The 16,664-nt window shown below is 47.2% G+C and overlaps 1 protein-coding gene across 2 annotated transcripts in view; it reads left to right on the forward strand.

Annotated features, from left to right (window-relative positions):
* Positions 1-2,713: 2,713 nt before the first annotated feature.
* Positions 2,714-16,664, forward strand: part of map4k5 (mitogen-activated protein kinase kinase kinase kinase 5) — a 138,024-nt gene continuing 124,073 nt past the window's right edge. Inside the window, exon 1 of one of the 2 annotated variants that reach the window (XM_033026560.1) lies at positions 2,714-3,011. In XM_033026560.1, coding sequence (XP_032882451.1) covers positions 2,898-3,011 — 114 coding nt within the window. In that variant the 5' untranslated portion in view covers positions 2,714-2,897. The remainder of the gene's footprint in view (positions 3,012-16,664) is intronic. The other variant, XM_033026561.1, reaches the window with a different exon arrangement.

A 16,664-nucleotide genomic window follows, 5' to 3' on the forward strand; every position in this document is an offset into this window, starting at 1 on the left:
AAATTCTTCACTAGATCAATTTATACTGATTCCGCATTTCTTGCAGAGTGCACTAATTTTGTAAAAACCGGAATAAATATGGTTTTAAACAGTAAATGATGGGGTAGATAGTATTTCAAATATTATAGCGCTGGCTGACAAACAAAATGTGTAGGAAGGAACTGCAGATGCTGGTTTAAACCGAAGATAGACACAAAATGCTGGAGTAACTCAGCGGGACAGGCAGCATCTCTGGAGAGAAGGAATATGTGACGTTTTGGGTCGAGACACAAGTCTGAGGAAGGGTCTCGACCCGAAACGTCGCCCATTCCTTCTCTCCAGAGATGCTGCCTGTCCCGCTGAGTTAGTTACTCCAGCAATTTGTGTCTAGTTGGGCTGGCAAACAAATCATGTCCGCTGGCGGAAAGAATTGAACAAAAACTGGTGGAGTTATTGAGCAGGCCGGGGAGTGACCGTAGAAGGAGGTTTCGGGCAGTGGGGCAGGAAATCTGGCATCCTCATTTACTGAAATAAATGAATCATTGTCCGCGTTGAAACCGCTGTCGTTTAAATTGTCAACAGAGGGAAGTGACATATGGATCACCGCTGGACACGCAATAATCACATGGCTGTGTAAACCCGCCCAGGGATACATGTGAAATCTAGCTAGAGGTGTGTGTTGGCAGCATTTATACATTCAATGCATTGTTTTTGCATTAAATATATTATTCATCCGTTTAGTATATTGATCATACATTTAATGTATCGTTCATCCATTCATACATTTAAAGCATTGTACATACATTCAAAGCACTGCTTGTACATTTAATACTGAATATATTATATACAGTACATACTTATTATAATATTTAACGGATTGTTCATAAATTTATGCATTCAGTGTATTGCTCATAATTGAATATATTTATTTATATAATTCAATGTATTATCAGTGCATTGTTCATACATATAATGTGTTGTACATATAATTTCATGCATTGTTAATACATTTAAGCAGAAAATGGACAACTTGCAAACGGAGTCAAGGCAGAGTGTGCATCCTTGTGCAAGGTCCGTGATCAAACAAAGGTGCAGGACGGCAGAAGGAGCGAGTGCAGGGTGCAGGGGGAGTGAGTGGGTGCAGGGGGAGTGGGTGCAGGGGGAGTGAGTGGGTGCAGGGGGAATGAGTGGGTGCAGGGGGAGTGAGTGGGTGCAGGAGAAATGAGTGGGTGCAGGGGGAGTGAGTGAGTGGGTGCAGGAGGAGTGGGTGCAGGGGAGTGTGTGGGTGCAGGGGGAATGAGTGGGTGCAGGGGGAATGAGTGGGTGCAGGGGGAATGAGTGGGTGCAGGGGGAATGAGTGGGTGCAGGGGCAGTGAGTGTGTGGGTGCAGGGGGAATGAGTGGGTGCAGGGGGAATGAGTGGGTGCAGGGGCAGTGAGTGTGTGGGTGCAGGGGGAGTGAGTGGGTGCAGGGGGAATGAGTGGGTGCAGGGGGAATGAGTGGGTGCAGGGGGAATGAGTAGGTGCAGGGGCAGTGAGTGTGTGGGTGCAGGGGGAGTGAGTGGGTGCAGGGGGAGTGTGTGGGTGCAGGGGGAATGAGTGGGTGCAGGGGGAGTGTGTGGGTGCAGGGGGAGTGTGTGGGTGCAGGGGGAGTGTGTGGGTGCAGGGGGAATGAGTGGGTGCAGGGGGAATGAGTGGGTGCAGGGGGAGTGTGTGGGTGCAGGGGGAATGAGTGGGTGCAGGGGGAGTTGGTGCAGGGGGAGTGAGTGGGTGCAGGGGGAATGAGTGGGTGCAGGGGGAGTTGGTGCAGGGGGAGTGAGTGGGTGCAGGGGGAATGAGTGGGTGCAGGGGGAGTGTGTGGGTGCAGGGGGAGTGTGTGAGTGGGTGCAGGGGGAGTGGGTGCAGGGGGAGTTAGTGAGTGGGTGCAGGGGGAGTGTGTGGGTGCAGGGGGAGTGTGTGAGTGGGTGCAGGGGGAGTGGGTGCAGGGGGAGTTAGTGAGTGGGTGCAGGGGGAATGAGTGGGTGCAGGGGGAGTGAGTGGGTGGGTGCAGGGGGAATGAGTGGGTGCAGGGGGAATGAGTGGGTGCAGGGGGAATGAGTGGGTGCAGGGGGAATGAGTGGGTGCAGGGGGAGTGAGTGAGTGGGTGCAGGAGGAGTGGGTGCAGGGGGAGTGAGTGAGTGGGTGCAGGGGGAATGAGTGGGTGCAGGGGGAGTGAGTGGGTGGGTGCAGGGGGAATGAGTGGGTGCAGGGGGAGTGAGTGAGTGGGTGCAGGAGGAGTGGGTGCAGGGGGAGTGAGTGAGTGGGTGCAGGGGGAATGAGTGGGTGCAGGGGGAGTGGGTGAGTGGGTGCAGGGGGAATGAGTGGGTGCAGGGGGAGTGGGTGAGTGGGTGCAGGGGGAATGAGTGGGTGCAGGGGGAGTGGGTGAGTGGGTGCAGGGGGAGTGGGTGCAGGGGGAGTGGGTGCAGGGGGAGTGGGTGTAGGGGTGAGTGGGTGCGGGGGGAGTGGGTGCAGGGGGAGTGAGTGGGTGCAGGAGTGAGTGGGTGTAGGAGGAGTTGGTGCAGGGGGAGTGGGTGCAGGGGGAGTGAGTGGGTGCAGGGGGAATGAGTGGGTGCAGGAGGAGTGAGTGGGTGGGTGCAGGGGGAGTGGGTGAGCGGGCGCGTGCAGGGGGAACGTGGCCGCCGCGGACACGCGCTCGCCGCGTATCTTTGGTCGCAGGGAACGCGCAGGCGCGGCGGCGCAGGAAGTGGCGCGGGCGCCATATTTGGAGTCAGCGCGCAGTTTGTGGAGCAGCGGCGACGGCGACGACGGGAGGAGGAGGAGGAGCGGGGACAGTGGAGACAGGCCGGGGAGAGACAGCGCCAGCAACAGCACCAGCGACGGGCAGCGGGGTTAGTGGACAGGGAGCCGACCCCGGGCAGCCATGAACCCGCAGGGCCGGGCCCCCGTCAGCGGCGACATCCTGAGGAAGAATCCGCAGCTGGACTTCGAGCTGATCCAGAGGGTGGGCAGCGGCACCTATGGAGATGTCTACAAGGTGGGTCTCGGGCAGTCGAGGTGTGTGTTGGTGTGTGTGTGTGTGTTGGTGTGTGTGAGTGTGTTAGTGTGTGTTAGTGTGTGTGAGTGTGTTGGTGTGTGTGTTGGTGTGTGTGTGTGTTGCCCAGGGTCTGGGTCATTGTATGTGTGTGTGTGTGTGTTGGTGTGTGTGAGTGTTTTGGTGTGTGTGAGTGTATGTGTGAGTGTTGGTGTGAGTGTGTTAGTGTGAGTTGCCCAGGGTCTGGGTCATTGTGTGAGAGTGAGTGTATGTGTGAGTGAGTGTGAGTTGCCCAGGGTCTGGGTCATTGTGTGAGTGTGAGTGTATGTGTGAGTGAGTGTGAGTTGCCCAGGGTCTGTGTCATTGTGTGTGTGAGTGTATGTGTGAGTGAGTGTGAGTTGCCCAGGGTCTGTGTCATTGTGTGTGTGAGTGTATGTGTGAGTGAGTGTGAGTTGCCCAGGGTCTGGGTCATGGCGTGTGTGTGGAGGAAGGAGCTGCAGATGATGGGTCACACCGAAGACACACACACACACACACACACACACAAAATGCTTGAGCAACTCAGCGGGACAGGCAGCATCTCTGAGGGAATGGAAGACGTTTCGGGTCGAGACTTAATCCTTCTCTCCACAGATGCTGCCTGACCCGCTGAGTTACTCCAGCATTTTGTGTCTATCTTCAATGTGTGTGTTTGACAGTTATTCAGAGTCTGGGTCATTGTCTGTGAGGGTCACTGGGTCGGTGAGAGTCGAGGTGTGTGTGTGTGTGAGAGTGAGAGAGACTGGATCCACGTCTGTGTGTGTGTGTGTGTGTTGTCACCCTGAGTCTGGCTCTAGGTCACTGAGGGTCTGGGTCAAGGTGTGTGTCACTCTGGGTCGGTGAACGTTGGGAGGGGGTGGTCTGTGTCAGTGAGAGTCTAGGTCTGTGTGTTATTCTAGGCCGGGGAGATTGTGTGAGTGTGTGTATCACTCAGTGTTGATGTGGGTTTGAGTCCAGGGTGGGTGGTGTGTGTGTGTGTGGCTCAGGGTCTGCCTCATAATGGGGGGAGGGGGGGGGGGGGGAGAGAGCAAGGGGAAAGTGTCTGTTCTGGACCATGTCGAGGAGGGAGGGGGGTGGGAGATGTTATTTGCCTTGGTGCCTTTCTTGGGGCGGTGGAGATATCATCATAAACTGTATCACCTCTGTGTCATGTCCCATTGTACCATCCACCTTGTACTGTGTGCTGGCACTGTCATGAATGTCTAGTTCTTAAGGATTTATTCAAAGAAGCCAACAATTCTTTAGTGTTGTAAGGAATTGCAGATGTTGGTTTAAACCAAAGATAGACACAAAAAGCTAGAGTAACTTGGCGAGTCAGACAGCGTCTCTGGAGGAAAGGAATAGGTGACATTTTGGGCTGAGACCCTTCAGACAGCTGGTGTGCCCTGTACAAAGTGAGCTCGCTCTTATCCCAGGCCAATGAGTATTGTCAGAAAGTTAATGATACATCTAAAGGCACGTTGTTGTGTCCAAGTGTTTGCATTAGGGCAAGTGATAGCTCTAGGAACGAGGATGTGGAATAAAAATAATTACCGTGATACATGCAGAGTAATCTTGGTGATCCCGCAAACCCACTCACCCTTGTTCTCTCCCCAAGCTTGTTGCTGGTTGTAACCACGACAGGTATTTAGTGCTATGTTTTGTGTGTGATGTTCTGCTGCTGGTTTTACGTTGCTCGGTGCAGAATATTTTGATGGAGAGCGCCGATGTTTTGGCAGAGAACATTTTCAAAGAAAATTGCATTCGACCACTATTTGCTTCTGGAATTGTTTTGTCCTTTTAGCAAATGATTGGAGTAGATGCTCTGTCTATTGAAGACAACAATTTTGTCTTGTGCCTGGCCTGTACATCGTTAAAAACTTGGCAGATGAACAGAATTTTTTTTTTTAAATACTAAATGGTTACTTCTGTGCTGGGGCACAGCTTAGCTTTTCCTATTGGTATTAAATTTTGTCTTTTTGAGAGAGCGTTAGATGTATCTGAAGGCTGAAGTAAGAGTTCACGTGACCATTTTGTCGTTATCACTGATGTCTCGCCAGTGTTTATCTCTCTCTGCCCACGGCAAAAAATGCAGTCATTTGTGGGATGTAAATTGGCTGCTGGGTTTTCGACATTAGCAGTGACTGAACTACAAGTGCACTTACTGATAGAGAAGTATGTTGGAGCCTTTAGAAAGATTAAATAAGGATGTTTTTCTAAAATTGACTAAACGTCAACAGAGGTGGAATAACTAGTTTCTAGTTTCATGCAATACAGGTTTAATTACCCAGTCACGTTGTCACAGAATTATTTGCCAAGACTTGATATTTTCGTGGTTGGTCTACAAAATGATGGCTTGGTCTCAGTAAATAACTGGTGGAATTGTGGTCTGTCTGAGCCTGATTGTCAGGTGGGGTCAAACAGGTAGCAAGAACCAGTTGCACAAGTGAATGCACAGACCGAACGCGTTTTGCTACTGATGTCACCCAGGTTTAGTATGTAGGATTGAGGACAGTGCAACAATGAGATGCACACCCATTGCTGCAGCTGCTATTGTTATGGCAGGATGGGTAAAGCAAAACCAAAGGTAGACAAAGATGCTGGAGAAACTCAGCGGGTGAGTCAGCATCTATGGAGCAAAGGACATAGAAACATAGAAAATAGATGCAGGAGTAGGCCATTCGGCCCTTCGCGCCTGCACCGCCATTCAATATGATCATGGCTGATCATCCAACTCAGTATCCTGTACCTGCTTTCTCTCCATACCCCCTGATCCCTTTAGCCACAAGGGCCACATCTAACTCCCTCTTAAATATAGCCAATGAACTGGCCTCAACTACATTCTGTGGCAGAGAATTCCAGAGATTCACCACTCTCTGTGTAAATCTCTGAGAGTTTCTCATCTCAGTCCTAAAAGATTTCCCCTTTATCCTTAAACTGTGACCCCTTGTTCTGGACTTCCCCAACATCGGGAACAATCTTCCTGCATCTAGCCTGTCCAACCCCTTAAGAATTTTGTAAGTTTCTATAAGATCCCCCCTCAATCTTCTAAATTCTAGCGAGTACAAGCCGAGTCTATCCAGTCTTTCTTCATATGGAAGTCCTGACATCCCAGGAATCAGTCTGGTGAACCTTCTCTGTACAATGGCAAGAATGTCCTTCCTCAGATTAGGATACCAAAACTGTACGCAATACTCCAGGTGTGGTCTCACCAAGACCCTGTACAACTGCAGTAGAACCTCCCTGCTCCTATACTCAAATCCTTTTGCTATGAATGCTAACATACCATTCGCTTTCTTCACTGCCTGCTGCACCTGCATGCCTACTTTCAATGACACCCAGGTCTCGTTGCATCTCCCCTTTTCCTAATCGGCCACCATTCAGATAATAGTCTACTTTCCTGTTTTTGCCACCAAAGTGGATAACTGAAGACTGAAGAAGGGTTTCGACCCGAAACGTTGCCCATTTCCCTCGCTCTGTACATGTTGCCGCACCCGCTGAGTTTCTCCAGCATTTTTGTCTACCTTTGATTTTCCAGCATCTGCAGTTCCTTCTTAAAGCAAAACCAAGGAAGGCCCCAGCACATAGTCAAGGCGAGTCTTTGGTTCGCACCAGAACAATGAAATTCTTACTTGTTGCAGTTTAGCAGGCAGGTTACTGGGTAACCGTAGTGGTGTAAAGTCCCCAGTGCAATTGAAGACACCGTCCATGGAAGATCATGGTCGCTGAGGTCAGCGTTGTGTGGTGTTCAAGAGCCTGATGGTTGCTGGGATGAAGCTGTTGGTCACGGTTCCTGGGCTCCAGGTTAGGGTTTTGTCAACTGTATAAATGCCACGGGAGAAGAATGCTTTCTGCCTTGGCTTTGAGGAGGCAACCTGACTTAAGGCATTGTGACCAATGTCACTTCAGATTTGAGCGGTGACATCTTTGTATCTTCTCACAGGAAGAAGAGGCAGATTGTAGTCGACTAGGGTGAAGGGCCGATTTTATCTGTGTGGAACAGTTTACAATGTTTTTGCTGCTTTTTTTGTGCCTTATGCATCTACAATTGGCATCACTCTACAGGAGAATATAATACCTTTTTGTTCAAATCACTTGCCATGCAAGTGTTATCCTTGGACAGATGTCTGTCCAGTGTTTTTCCAGTCTAATATGCAGAGGACTGATTCTTTATTTGGGTAGCATATTAGCAGAAGTAACCCAATAGTTGTCATTGCTAGTTTTATTAGTGAACGGTAATTGTTACTATTTAGTGAACTTTCAATACTTTAGTTTTAGTGATCCCTACTCAAAATGTAGATAAAATCAACTTAATATGTATGTAGAAAATGAGATTTTAAACCCTCCACAGTTTAAAATTATTTAATGGCTCAATAATAGTATTTTAATTTTACAAGGTAGACAAAAATGCTGGAGAAACTCAGCGGGTGCAGCAGCATCTATGGAGCGAAGGAAATAAGCAACGTTTCGGGCCCGAATCTTTGCCTATTTCCTACTCTCCATAGATGCTGCTGCACCTGCTGAGTTTCTCCAGCATTTTTGTCTACCTTTGATTTTCCAGCATCTGCAGTTCCTTCTTAAATATTTTAATTTTACAAGGTTGGTAAACCGATCTGTGATCTTGATCTTTTTCTGTTGCATTAACAATTTACCACTGTAATTGGAGCAGGAGTTATTTTTTCACCTGTTTTTAAACACAGTACCCTGTTGAAAAACGATTGGTGCGTACCCTGAAGCCTTCAATTATCCCCAAACCTCTCCCACACAACTCTCTGCCCTGGTTTGCTGTAAGCCCGATATATGTGTTGACTTCTCCCTGGATGAGTGTTCACCTGCCCTTTGTGAGACTGGAGAGTTGGCCAGCCTCATCGTTGGGTGTGGTCGAGTTGGCAACTACCCTTGTCCTGCTTTTCATGATGCTTCACCACACCAAGCAGTAACAATCCTTCTGAACCTCGAGATCTTTTGAGATACAGAGCGGAAACAGGTCCGCCGAGTCCGCGCCGACCAGCGATCTCCGCTCACTAACACTATCCTACACACACTAGGAACAATTTACAATTATACCAAGCCAATTAACCAACAAACCCGTACATCTCTGGAGTGTGGGAGGCAACCGGCGAAAACCCCACACATGTTGCGGGGAAAACAGACAAACTCTGTACAGGCAGCACCTGTAATAAGGATTGAAGCCGAGTCTCTGGCGCTGTAAGGCAGCAACTCCACTGCTGTGTCACCATGCCGTCCCTGTTCTGTAATATTAAAGGGGAATGCCATTTTGCACTGTTTTTTGTCATTTACTCATATCCCTCCGACCAGCCTGGTGTTTATTGCACTTCCATCATTGGCCTTGAGAAGGCGGTAGTGAGTGGACCCTTGGTGGAGGTACTCCCACACAGCTGGCCTTTTTAGTGAGCACCAATGCCGCTACTTGCTGCTGGTGGCAGGCATGAATGTTTAAAGTGATTGGTGGAGTGTTTGGATCAATGGAGGGATGAGGAGGTTAGCCAAGTGATTGTGCTGAAACCCAAGTTAGGCACTGCATTGGTGAGGATGTACACTTTGACCACTGAGGGTTGACAGCAGTGCGAGTTGGCCAGATTGGGTTTTGCTTGACCTTTGTGAGCTGGGCACTAATTACTGTATTACTGTACCTGGCATGAGATCTAATTCTGTCTGCCAGCAGGCATCAGAGCTGCTGGGCATTCACGGCTTTCATCTTCAAAGGGAAAACGAGCACTTCAAGCACTTGATTGTTTGGACAATAATCAGGCTCTTGTGTGAAGAGGGGAGAAGTAAACTATTCCTTTGTTTAGATGGCCTCTTATTCCCGAACACCTGGTATATTTCAGCCCATCTACTGCTGAAACAGTCTGTCGTCTACTCTTGACAATCTCTCTGCAAACGCCTGCCTTGTAGCTTTCATTCCCACCGTTCCTTTCATCAATTACTCCTGAACTTCTTGTTCCATTTGCTCCCTTTAATAATGTCCCATTTTTGATTTAAGATTATTCCATGACCTTGCACTTCCTTGCTCCTGAGACCCATGGATTTGTCCTTTCCTCCATCTCTGATTTTTCTCGTCCCTGTCATTGATGGTGTGCCTTCAGCTACTTAGACTGTCAGCTTTGAAATTGTAAGCCGTCACGGGTCATCTTTCCTCAAACCGTCTGTATTTTAGCCAAATTACATTTAAAAACAAGTTCTGCAAAGCACTTTGGGGAATCTTGCCAGTCTAGAAATGCAAAATGTCACTAATTGAAATCATTTAACTTGCACCTCTATTATACAGCCCTTATTTTTAATTTTGCATCGAGTTTATTGCTAAATGCAGTACGGGGAAAAGGAACAAGGTGGTTAGATATTATGATTTTTGCGTTCTATTTTTGTAGTGTTTGTCAGAAATCATGCTGAGATGTGTGGAGACAAATCTGTTAGACCATTGATTGTGGTAAAGGAAATGATTTTTTTTCTTTGTGAAATGCATTGCAAGTTAAAACAAATGTGCTTCTGAACCAGTGCCTCCTGTTGCTGCTTATCCCTTTGTCAAAATTGTGTGTTCAGCTGCATTTGTTTACATTGCTGAAAACCCAGTGGGCCAATGATTTGAATTAATTATATTGAGCAAATAATCCAGATTTCTAAGTACAAAACCTGTTAATTTATGAGTGAATGAATAAGTTGGCCAAGCATTCAGATACAAGGAATTTGCCTTGGTGCTCCGCCCACAAGTGACAACATGACATACAGTGACAGTTAGGAATGACACATAAAACATTAATAATAAGACATTATCGATTAAACATGTGAATTAAATAAAATACCAGAGCAAAAGGAGGCTACAGATTTTTGGTTAGTGAGTAGAGCTACTGCTCGTGGAAAAAAAAGCTGTCATAATATCTGGCTGTGGCTGGAGTCCCTTACAGAGGGAAGTGATTCAAAGAGTTTGTGGCCAGGGTGAGAGGGGTCAGAGATGATCTTACCCGCTCGCTTCCTGGCCCTTGTCAGGACCTTCTCAGCTGATCGGACAATTCGCTGCAGCCTCCAGGTGTCGTGCTTGGTGGCTGAGCCAAGCCAGACCTTGATGGAGACGGTGAGAACAGACTCTACGATGGTCGTGTAGAATTGGACCATCATTGCCTGTGGCTGATTGTGCTTCCTCAGCTGCCGCAGAAAGTACATCCTCTGTTGTGCCTTTTTGACTGTGGAGTCGATGGTAGCCCCCCCCCCCCCCCCCCCCCCCCCCCCATTTAAGGTCCTTGGAGATGATGGTTCCCAGGAACTTAAAATGCTCCACAGATGTGACTGTGGTGTTGTTGATGGTGAGTGGGGTGAGGGGAGGGGGAGCTCTCCTAAAGTCTACAACCAATTCCACTGTCTTAAGAGCATTGAGCTTCAGGTTGTTACAAAGGCACCAGGACGCCAGCTGTGTCACTTCCAGTTTGTAGGCAGATTCCTCCCCATCCTGGATCAGTCCAATCAGGGTTGTGTCGCCTGCAAATTCGAGAAGCTTGACAGAGGACTTGGTGGAGGTGCTGCTTCCTGTCTGTCAGGAAGCTGGTGATCCACCGACAAAGGGGTTCAGGCACAGTCAACTCGGAAAGTTTGGAGTGTAGTAGCATTGGCACAATGGTGTTGAATGCAGAGCTAAAATCAACAAACAAAATTCTCGCATAGGTCCCCTGGCGGTCTAGGTGCTGGAGGATGAAGTGCAGGCCTAAGTTGACTGCGTCATCCATAGATCTATTGGCCCAATATGCAAACTGCAGAGGGTCCAGCAGGGGGTTTGTGATAATTTTCAGCTTGGCCAGCACAAACCTTTCAAGGGTCTTCATGACTACAGAGGTCAGTGCGACAGGCCTGTAGTGATTAAGACCAGTAATCCCTGCCTTTTTGGGTACTTATAGGAATCAATATGGTGACTGCTTTCTGCATTTTCCTTGCACTGTTTTTGTCTCTACCACCCGAACCCCATCAATCATGGTCTGCTGGGCAATGGTGCAAGAACCTCTTGTAAATCAAGTCCTTAAACATAGTTGTTACACAAGGCAAATAACGAGTCATGACAACTCTGTACTGCTTTACTTCACAAAAATAAACTATCATGGAACTATATGTCAGGGCTGAAGGGAATAAAGGATTATGATATTATTAAAATGAACTAGTGACAGCTGCAGATTCTGTAGAAATGAAAAGGAAACTTGCTCCAACACATTTTATTCATCTTCAGTTTTGAATATCAAAGATATGAATGCTGTACTAACACTTGCCAAGAACAAATTATACTTGTGCTGTTATATTTCAGGTTTTTTTTTGAGAGGGAATTTTATTACGTATGTCCCTGATATAGGACTGCCTGTTTTATTGATTAAGACAGGGAACCAGAATACAGCACCCTTGTCTAAACATGCCATTGTTCATCGTGCAAGATCTTCTGTTAAAATGAGCGAGAGGGTGAATAATGAGAGAGCGAGAGGGTGAATAATGGGTGAGTGATAGGGTGAATAATGAGAGATTGCACTTAAAATGTCTTCTTTAGAAGAGGATTACAATTTGCCAAAAAACATGCCATTTCACCACCTTACAAAAATAACCTTAAGACACCAAGACTTTACAGATGCACCATAGAAACCTTCCCTAGAACATATTAAGCGTCATTGGAGACGCTGAATTTCCTTAATCTTTTGAGGAACTGAGGTGTGCTTTACAGTAGGAATCATTTCTTTCTATTTGTTCTTTCTTTTGGTATTCTGCCAAATCCTCGGTGCACTTCCCCCACGTCCAATGACATTTACTTTGTTCTCGGGCCAAGATTAACAATAGCAATTACCCTTGTCCATGACCCACAGACGAACACCAGGCCATCATCTTTTGGGTTGTTTACTGATCTCATCACCTCTGGTCATCTCCCCTTCACTGCCCCCAACATTATCATTTCGTCCACCAGCCTGCACTGCCCACTTCAGACTCCTCCCCGAGTCCACAAACAGGACTGCGCTGGTAAACCCATGGTTTCTGCCTGCTCCTGCCCCAAAGGGCTCATCTCCAGAAACCTTGATTCCATCCTATCCCCCACTTGTCCAGCCCCTTCCATTTCTTCTGCTCCCCCCCCCCCTCCCCATCTTGTAAACCAGCATCTGCACTTCCTTCCTTCACATTTCACAACTCTCCTATCCTTATCTCACACCTCTAGTCTTTTCATCTCTGGCCTCTGTCCACCCATCTGCCTCGTTTAAAAACTCTTGTCTCTATTTGTGCACTGTTTCCTGTGTCTCAACAAATGCCCAATCCGTGTTCACATGCCCTCATGGTCCACATGTACAATGTTTACTGCTACTGCCTTGCCTATCTATCTATATTACAAAATCTCTGATCTTGACCGCTTTTGGCCGACTGTGCTGCGATTTCCGAGAGAATGCCGCCACCTATGGCCGTCATTTTTGGCCACCTTGCTCAGAGCCCACCTCCGCCATATGAGTGCGGAGGATTTTTTCCGTCGATGAAAAATGAGAGAGATATTAATGTTTTTACAAAATTCCCCATTCTCTTTGCTACCCCCGCTGGTGGCAGGGGCAGGGACTATAAAACCAGGAAGTGTCGTGCCTCACTCCGTCTCTGCCAGACCCAGGAAGCGAGAGGGTCTGGCAGAGACAGAGCTGTGAATAACACTGAACGCACATCTACTCCACAGTGAGTCCGCTCGAGACGGCTGTAAAGCGACTGCAGCCCTTTTTAAAAAGTTTGTGTTCACAAAATGAAGTTTGGTTGTCGGGTGTCTGCAGCCCAATTGTTTGCCTTGGCTTGGCTTTTAAAATCGTTGCAACAGTTGGATGCCTGCCCAAGCATCCATACGGCCCACAATGTCTATACTATCCATCTGGAAACCAGTACCTTCGGCCCGCAACACCCATACTAGCGCAACAGACAGCCCCCCCCCCCCCCCCCACCCCCCCCCCCCCCCCCCCCCCTGCTGGTGAGCACTATTGGAATTGATGGAGAGGTGGAATATTGTGTTGGTGACCAGCTCTCCCGTGTGATGCTGGGACCCAACGGGTCCCACTTAATCTAGTACCAGTTATATCTTCAACAAATCTACTGGATTTTGTTTTTAAGATTCACCAGGATGATTCTGGGGGTTAAGAGATTTATGCATGAGAACTGTTTCCTATGAAAGGTACTCGCTCAAAACATCAACTCATTTTGATGCTCTTTTATACATTTAACATTTTCATTTCAGATTAAGTAAATTTGGCTTGTATTCCCTTAAATTTAGAAGATTAGTGGAAGTTAACAAGGTGATGTGGAATCGGTATGGGTAGAGCTGCGAAACACTAAGGGGCAGAAAACGCTGGTGGGTGTTGTGTACAGGCCACCTAACAGTAGTAGTGAAGTTGGAGATGGTATCAAACAGGAAATTAGAAATGCGTGCGACAAAGGCAAAACCGTTATAATGGGTGACTTCAATCTACATATAGATTGGGTGAATCAAATTGGCAGGGGTGCTGAGGAAGAGGATTTCTTGGAATGTATGCGGGATGGTTATCTAAATCAACATGTAGAGGAACCAACGAGAGAGCAGGCTATTTTAGACTGGGTATTGAGTAATGAGGAAGGGTTAGTTAGCAGTCTTGTTGTACGTGCTCCCTTCATTAGGATGGAGAGTGACATTGTTAATTCAGAAACAATGGTTCTGAACTTAAAGAAAGGTAACTTTGAGGGTATGAGACGTGAATTGGCCAAGATTGACTGGCAATTAATTCTAAAAGGGCTGACGGTGGATATGCAATGGAAGACATTTAAAGACTGCATGGATGAACTACAAAAATTGTTCATCCCAGTTTGGCAAAAGAATAAATCAGGGAAGGTAGTACATCCGTGGATAACAAGGGAAATCAGGGATAGTATCAAAGCGAAGGATGATGCGTACAAATTAGCCAGAAAAAGCAGCATACCGGAGGACTGGGAGAAATTCAGAGACCAGCAGAGGAGGACAAAGGGCTTAATTAGGAAAGGAAAAATAGATTATGAAAGAAAACTGGCAGGGAACATAAAAACTGACTGCAAAAGTTTTTATAGATATGTGAAAAGAAAGAGATTAGTTAAAACAAATGTAGGTCCCTTGCAGTCAGAAACAGGTGAGTTGATCATGGGGAACAAGGATATGGCGGACCAATTGAATAACTACTTTGGTTCCGTCTTCACTAAGGAAGACATAAATAATCTGCCGGAAATAGCAGGGGACCGCGGGTCAAAGGAGTTGGAGGAATTGAGTGAAATCCAGGTTAGCCGGGAAGTGGTGTTGGGTAAATTGAATGGATTAAAGGCCAATAAATCCCCAGGGCCATATAGGCTGCATCCCAGAGTACTTAGGAAGTAGCTCCAGAAATAGTGGATGCATTAGTAATAATCTTTCAAAACTCTTTAGATTCTGGAGTAGTTCCTGAGGATTGGCGGGTAGCAAAAGTAACCCCACTTTTTAAGAAGGGAGGGAGAGAGAAAACGGGGAATTACAGACCAGTTAGTCTAACATCGGTAGTGGGGAAACTGCTAGAGTCAGTTATTAAAGATTGGATAGCAGCACATTTGGAAAGTGGTGAAATCATTGGACAAAGTCAGCATGGATTTACAAAAGGTAAATCATGTCTGACGAATCTTATAGAATTTTTCGAGGATGTAACTAGTAGCGTGGATAGGGGAGAACCAGTGGATGTGGTGTATCTGGACTTCCAGAAGGCTTTCGACAAGGTCCCACATAAGATATTAGTATACAAACTTAAAGCACACGGCATTGGGGGTTCAGTATTGATGTGGATAGAGAACTGGCTGGCAAACAGGAAGCAAAGAGTAGGAGTAAACGGGTCCTTTTCACAATGGCAGGCAGTGACTAGTGGGGTACCGCAAGGCTCAGTGCTGGGACCCCAGCTATTTACAATATATATTAATGATCTGGATGAGGGAATTGAAGGCAATATCTCCAAGTTTGCGGATGATACTAAGCTGGGGGGCAGTGTTAGCTGTGAGGAGGATGCTAGGAGACTGCAAGGTGACTTGGATAGGCTGGGTGAGTGGGCAAATGTTTGGCAGATGCAGTATAATGTGGATAAATGTGAGGTTATCCATTTTGGTGGCAAAAACAGGAAAGCAGACTATTATCTAAATGGTGGCCGACTAGGAAAAGGGGAGATGCAGCGAGACCTGGGTGTCATGGTACACCAGTCATTGAAAGTGGGCATGCAGGTGCAGCAGGCAGTGAAGAAAGCGAATGGTATGTTAGCTTTCATAGCAAAAGGATTTGAGTATAGGAGCAGGGAGGTTCTACTGCAGTTGTACAGGGTCTTGGTGAGACCACACCTGGAGTATTGCGTACAGTTTTGGTCTCCAAATCTGAGGAAGGACATTGTTGCCATAGAGGGAGTGCAGAGAAGGTTCACCAGACTGATTCCTGGGATGTCAGGACTGTCTTATGAAGAAAGACTGGATAGACTTGGTTTATACTCTCTAGAATTTAGGAGATTGAGAGGGGATCTTATAGAAACTTACAAAATTCTTAAGGGGTTGGACAGGCTAGATGCAGGAAGATTGCTCCTGATGTTGGGGAAGTCCAGGACAAGGGGTCACAGCTTAAGGATAAGGGGGAAATCCTTTAAAACCGAGATGAGAGGAACTTTTTTCACACAGAGAGTGGTGAATCTCTGGAACTCTCTGCCACAGAGGGTAGTCGAGGCCAGTTCATTGGCTATATTTAAGAGGGAGTTAGATGTGGCCCTTGTGGCTAAGGGGATCAGAGGGTATGGAGAGAAGGCAGGTACGGGATACTGAGTTGGATCATCAGCCATGATCATATTGAATGGCGGTGCAGGCTCGAAGGGCCGAATGGCCTACTCCTGCACCTAATTTCTATGTTTCTATGATATAATAAAATTTAATGTAGATTATTGTAAATATTTGGCAGCCGTTTAATAGATCTTCATGTAGAATTGCCTACTTGAAGCCAAAATTATATGAAGCTTTTCCCCTGTCTAAGGACTGAAGCAGGTGACATTTTTCCTGAGCATTGTGTTCGTGGTTGGATTTATGAAGTGATGTTAGTTTTGGATTCTGAAATCCGCTGGAAGCCAAAACACAAAAGGTGGACTGTATAATTTCAAGGTTGCCTTGATAATTGCGACTTCACAGACAGAGAGGGAGAGAGAGAGAGAGACAGAGAGAGAGACAGAGAGAGAGACAGAGAGAGAGAGAGAGAGAGAGAGACGCAGAGAGAGAGACGCAGAGAGAGAGAGAGAGAGAGAGACGCAGAGAGAGAGAGACGCAGAGAGAGACGCTGAGAGAGACGCAGAGGGAGAGACGCAGAGACGCAGAGGGAGGGAGAGACGCAGAGGGAGGGAGAGAGGGAGAGGCAGAGAGGGAGAGGCAGAGACAGACAGGCAGTGAGAGACAGACAGGCAGAGAGAGACAGACAGGCAGAGAGAGACAGACAGGCAGAGAGACAGACAGGCAGGCAGAGAGATAGAGAGAGAGAGACACACAGAGAGAGACAGAGACAGAGACGGAGAGAGAGACAGAGACAGAGAGAGAGACAGAGAGAGGGAGTCCTTTCAGTGTGTCTGGTTGTCTCTGACTTTGTTTGGGTATTAGCAC

This window comes from Amblyraja radiata, chromosome 9 (genome assembly GCF_010909765.2).
Source record: "Amblyraja radiata isolate CabotCenter1 chromosome 9, sAmbRad1.1.pri, whole genome shotgun sequence".
In the NCBI taxonomy this organism is placed as follows: domain Eukaryota; kingdom Metazoa; phylum Chordata; class Chondrichthyes; order Rajiformes; family Rajidae; genus Amblyraja; species Amblyraja radiata.